This window comes from Euphorbia lathyris, chromosome 3 (genome assembly GCF_963576675.1).
Source record: "Euphorbia lathyris chromosome 3, ddEupLath1.1, whole genome shotgun sequence".
NCBI classification, from domain to species: domain Eukaryota; kingdom Viridiplantae; phylum Streptophyta; class Magnoliopsida; order Malpighiales; family Euphorbiaceae; genus Euphorbia; species Euphorbia lathyris.
The window spans coordinates 83678323-83684110 of record NC_088912.1 but is presented as its reverse complement, the minus strand read 5'-3'; the positions used below and the strand labels follow the sequence as shown (position 1 = coordinate 83684110).

At 32.8% G+C, this 5788-nt stretch overlaps 1 protein-coding gene across 1 annotated transcript; it reads right to left on the bottom strand.

The window, feature by feature from the left end:
• Positions 1-246: 246 nt before the first annotated feature.
• LOC136223704 (protein indeterminate-domain 7) lies at positions 247-4653 on the bottom strand. Its single transcript, XM_066011833.1, has 3 exons — positions 4004-4653; positions 3398-3797; positions 247-1432 (listed from the first exon to the last, which is right to left on the bottom strand). Exons 1-3 carry the CDS (start codon positions 4218-4220, stop codon positions 484-486), a joined length of 1566 nt encoding a protein of 521 aa, XP_065867905.1. The 5' UTR covers positions 4221-4653; the 3' UTR covers positions 247-483.
• Positions 4654-5788: the final 1135 nt, after the last annotated feature.

The following is a 5788-nucleotide window of genomic DNA, read 5'->3' as shown; positions in this document are numbered from 1 at the left end:
TTATTAATATTATTATGGCCAGAGATCCTCTAGAGTTGAAATCCTCTAGAGTTCTGACACAATATTCCTCCAAAAAATTATTGAAAAAAAATCAAATGAGAATAGTAATGAAGTATATACGAACGGTCCAAATAACTCAATATATTAATTTACCAAAAAAAAAATTTAACAAATATATTAATTTTTGTTTAATATGTGCTTATAATTTTTTTATAGGCTATATATACACAGAAGCAGAATTATAAACAATTATAACATATGTATATATATAAAAGAAAAGACAAGACAAGAAAATTATCTGAAATTACAGCAATAAGGCACTGAACTTTAAATCTGAGATGTTTTTCCCTTGGGGAAAGGCAAAAAGAAAGTTTTTCTAAAATTGCCAAAAAAAAAAAAAAAAAACTATAAGACAAAAATGAAAGAAAATTCCAAATAAACTATATTATATTATATTATATTATATTATATATAGCTAGCTAGCTAACCTCCCCATGTCTTTTGCGACGGATTATGTTGTTGGTGCTCATGAGAAGTTGTATTGACGCAATTACCCAGACCCGCCATACTCAGTATATCACTATGCGAAAACGCTCTCAGACCCAAGAAATCTCTCGTCAAACCCTCTCCGGCGGTGCCTCCGGAACCTCCGGGGACACCATTTTGGTCATTTGTTGTAAAGTTGAGATCTTTCTTAGAATTATTCAAAACCCCATCAACAAAAGCATCATCAAACCCAGAGCTGGAGTTGGATAAGGAGTTCATCATTTCTTGAAGGAGAGAACCGGTGGTAGTGGTGGTGGTAAACGACGGCGTAGAAGAGGTAGATGGTGGTGGTGGGGGGTGATCACGTGAGGACAAATTGAGAGCGAAGGCAGCAGAAGTTGTATTATTGGGAGAATCAGCAGACACGTGATGGAGAATATGGTGGTGGGGTCTGAAGGAAGAGGAAGAGGTAGTTTTATTAGAGCTCATGGTTGCACCCATTTGGGCTGCCTTTTGCAGTAATGCAGTGGCTGACATGTGTGGGGATGATTGAACTAGTGTTTGGTAATGAGGTAATGTGGGTCCTAGGTTAGGGTTAGGGTTTGAATTTGGAGGAGGAGTACTACTTAGTTCTTGTAGGATTGATTGATGATGATGAGGATGATGAGGATGATCTTGGGGGGGTGGTGGTGGGGGGCCAGCTGAGGCTGAGGGTTGTTGTGGACAGGCTAGCCATGGGGGGAGTTCTGGTCTGAGAGTAGTGAAACTTTCTTGCTCTTTTTTGAGTGAAAATGCTTGTAAATCATGTGTGTTGAATTGGGGGATTTGGAGGTTTATGTTTGGTTGATGAGAGGGAAGAAGTGGGTTTGGTTGTCCTGTCATTGCTCTTGAACTTTCCTCTGCCAATGCATCACAGAATGCTCTGTGGGTTATGAAACTGTCCCTCCTGCAAATCATGCCTTTATTAGAATTGTAAACCATAACAACACGATTTACAGAAATAACTAATCAGTTTACACGATTGTAAGCTTTATTTGATATGATTTATATTAGAGACAAAGTCTAAATTTCCGATATTATTTGCGGGAAAGTGCATACTTACCTTTAATATATGCGAAATAATAAAATTAACGTTTCCAAAGTACACTCAATTATACAAATACTCCTATCTAACAAAAAAGAAAAGACTAGTTAATTATGGCTAAGATATAATTAACATCAAACATTAAACATTCAAAACTATAATTTTATCTAAAATATTTATTGCATCAAAACAAAGTTATAAATAAACTAATAAAATACTAACAACTAAATCTGTCACATATAAGTTAATTATAATTTTTTTTTTGCGTTATATGTGTACTATGCAGTTGACACATTTACAAATAATATACTAAAATGTATAAAACTGTTTCAGTATATTAATAAAATTGTTTGGAATGTCTATTATGAAAGTCAAATAATAGTTAAACTAACACCTTTAAATTTAACGATAAGTAAGGATAAAACTAATCTTCCTTGGAAATGTAGTTTTTTTTTTTTTTTAAAACCCATAGAACAATTTTGGCCCCTAGCTCTTTATGCTATGTGAAATATATATATTACTATACATAACACATTTATGATACGATAACAGATTTTGAAGAAATTATACATTTTTAATGAAAAATTGACAATTGTAAAATTTTATTTGTTGGCCGATTAATTCCTGATAAAATGATATGTAATTGATTTTTGACTTAAAACACTATTTGACTATTGACCTATCCACAAAATTGTCATTGGTCATGACCTAACTCAATTGGTGAAATTTCGTCCAATTTAGACAAAGATTTATTATTTATCTCTTTGACATGACATGATATAAACATCTTAAAGTTTTTTTACCATATAGATTTTCATATGTAAAAATAATTAATTAAATTTTAAAAAACAAAAAATAAATATCTAAAGTAAAATCTATTAAGTCCAAGTGTCAAACTATTATCATATATCAATAAAATAACAATTTTACTACACTTTTATCCAAATTAGATGAAATTGCATTAATTAGAATATCAAATAAATAGATCGAGAATTTAAATCAAGAGCTAAATAATGATTTAATCCTTCATTTTTCAGTAATCAATCAAGTTCACTCACTTGATCCAATGTAGAACTCCACATTTTGAAACCAATAGATTTAGGGGGCGTTTGGTTCGGAGTCTTTAGGAATGGGAGGGTTTCATTCCCTTTGTTCTTGTTTGTTTAAAAAAAAAACTCATTCCCTTTACCCATTTTAGATTATGGGATTACCCCACTTTAGGTTAAGCCATTACCCCAAATCCTGGAGGGAATTGGATTCCCTTTACCTCATTCGATTTTCTAAACATATCCAAACACATTGGGGAATTAATGCTTATTTCTTTCATTTTTTTTAGTTTCTCTTTCTTGATTCCTTTTTCCTTACTCCTTATGAACCAAACGCCCCTTAAGTAGAAGAATTTATAATTAATTCTCTTAATCAAGGTATTGAAATTAATTCCAAAAATAAGATTCTTCAATCATAAAAAAATAAAAAAAAAATGATAATGAAAACAAAAAATCACACCACAAGAAAACAAAAGGAAACAATACTCAGCAATAATGCCAGGCAGTACTTGACTTTCTCTCACTATCTCTCTGCAAATTTCTCGTTTTCTCTCATTTCCTTTTGATAACTAGCTTCATTTTGTCCACCTAAGCTCCCCCCCTCCCTCCAATTTATTATCTTTTTTCCCATACTAAGGTATCTACACCTCTACCTATAACTCTCTATCTTTCACTTCCAAATAATGCAACTCTACAAGACCCAACATTTATTAAAACAGACTAACATTGAAAGCATAGATTTCATAAAAAATGATAATAATAAGGTCTCAGAATTAGTTACCTTGAGAAAAGAGTTCCACAGTCACATCTATATTCTCTAGTGCCACATACTTTTGAATGAGCTTTCCAATCTGATTGAACTGCATACCTCTTTGAGCACTTTTCACATTTCCATTTCTTCTCCCCATGTTTTCTGCAGAAGTGCTTTTTTATTCCTGTTAAGTCTCCTAGTGCCCTTGCTGGATCATTATGAACACAGCTTACTTCTGGACACACATACACTTTTCTCCTTATTACTTCTGTTTTTGACCTTTGCTTTAACTTCCATGGTAAATTATGACCTCTTCTATGAAGTTGCAGATTCTGATCCCTTTGGAATCCTTTGTTGCAGATCTCACACACAAATCTGTTTGTTGCCATCAGTGTTTTTGGGGATAGAGCTATCACTTCTGATTCTGGGTCTGATTAATTCACACAATCCAAATCAAATCAAAGTTAGGATCTTTATTTACTGAAAATTAAACCCAAACCCTTAATCAAAGTTAGGATCTGTGGTGGGGTGCCAACATAGCTGGATGTTCGCCGCTTACCCTTTCTCTGTAACCAATCTTTAATCAAAAAATCAAAAAATAAGAATAAAAGGGGTGTAAAGATGAGAAATTCAGACCTGGATTTCCTGGGAGGTTTCTCTTCTTCTTGAGGGGAGGTTGAGATTGAGGAGGAGGAGGAGGAGCAAAGTATTGGTGATGATGGAAATTTGTGGCTGAAGTATCATTTCTATTGCCTGAAGAAACACTTGCTGCTTCACCAGAAGCTGAAGTGAGATTAGACATGTTTTCTTCTTGTTGTTGTTGTTGATGCTGAAATAATGAATTTTTTATCATCTTCTTCTTCACTTAGATAAGAAGATCTAAAAACCTAGAAAAAGGGGGAGAAAGTGATAGAAACTGAATGAAAGAAGTAGAAACTCTCTCTAAAAAGTGTTTATAGTTTGTTCTAAGTTTGGATTCAAGCAAAGAGACAAGTGTAGTTTTTTGAAAACTGAAAAGAAACAAGAAGAAAGAAAGAAACTTTGAGGTGAACCCAGATCCTTAAACTATCATTTTTCAATAAAAACTCAAAAAACTCCAACCAAAATGAACAAAAAAACACACAGTAGAGAGAGAAACAAGAGATATAGATAGAGAGAGAGAGAGATAAGGATGAGAAGGTATCTGGTGTGTGTGTGATTCTGAAGGACTCCAAAAAAATTAAAAAAAAAAAATAAGCAGAGACAGCAGGAAGGGGCAGAGGGAACCCTACGGCTGAAGTTCTGACGTTGCACTTTCTGTCTTTTCTTTTGTTCTCTTCCTTGAACACCAGGAAATAAAAATATATCTCTTTCTTCAATTTGCTTTTTAATTACTAAGCTTTTCTTTTTATTTTCTTGATACTTTAATTATTATAGTTTTTATAATGAGACACATAAAGCTAGAGAAATTAAAAAGCTAACCCATTTTGTAAAAAGAAAGCATCATTTCTAAATCAATCTCGAGATAGATATATAGATACATTTTGGGGTTTACTCTTGTTTATTTTACATCATGGTTTTACAGTTTTCCATGATTGATTCATTGATTATTATCTAACAATTATGGGATAAAGCTAGATATAAACATATATATATTTCTGACATTTTGCATGGTTACTAAATTAAAATACTATGATTAAAGTTTTTCTTTTAAGGTTTTTCTATTTGATTGAATCTAGATTTGAATTGTTTGTGAGTAAGATAATTTATAAATTTAACTATATGATTATTGAGAAAAAACAGATTTAGTCTCTGCATATAAAATAATATAGTTATGTACTATGTGGATTAGATAGTGCAATTTTAAGTTTTATAAATGAAAAATGATTTTTTTTCCGATACAATTTTATGTTGTGGTCACTTTTTAAATTACAGTGTTCTAGCCAACCATTAAGATTTGAAATTGTACATCTTCTGTCAATAGAAAAATTATGTTTCGTTATCGAAGCTTGGAATTACGCTATTGGTAATACGTTAGGATTAAGATTGCATTATTTTGTACGTGGAGGCTAAACTGACTCTCTCCTTAATAATCATAACCAGCGGCGAAACTGAAATTTGAGGGGGTTAATTTTAATCCTGCAATGGGTGGCAAGAGAGAGGCGAACTTCGACACTTGGTAGCACAGTGAATGGAGAAAGGAGGATTGACAAAAAAGAAAAAAAATTGTAACTTCGGAAGAGAAGGAGAAGGTCTAAGAAAAAGAGTCTAAAGGAGAGAAATGTAGCATCCTATTTAGGTTTCGTCGGAGCAGGGAAGACTCTAGCTCAGCATCTCCAATAGCCTATTAAGTTGGCTCTTAAATTAAAATTTGAGGAGGGAGAATAAAAAATCAACTCCAACAGCCTCTTCGTGGCTCCTCAAATCACTAAGAGCATCTTC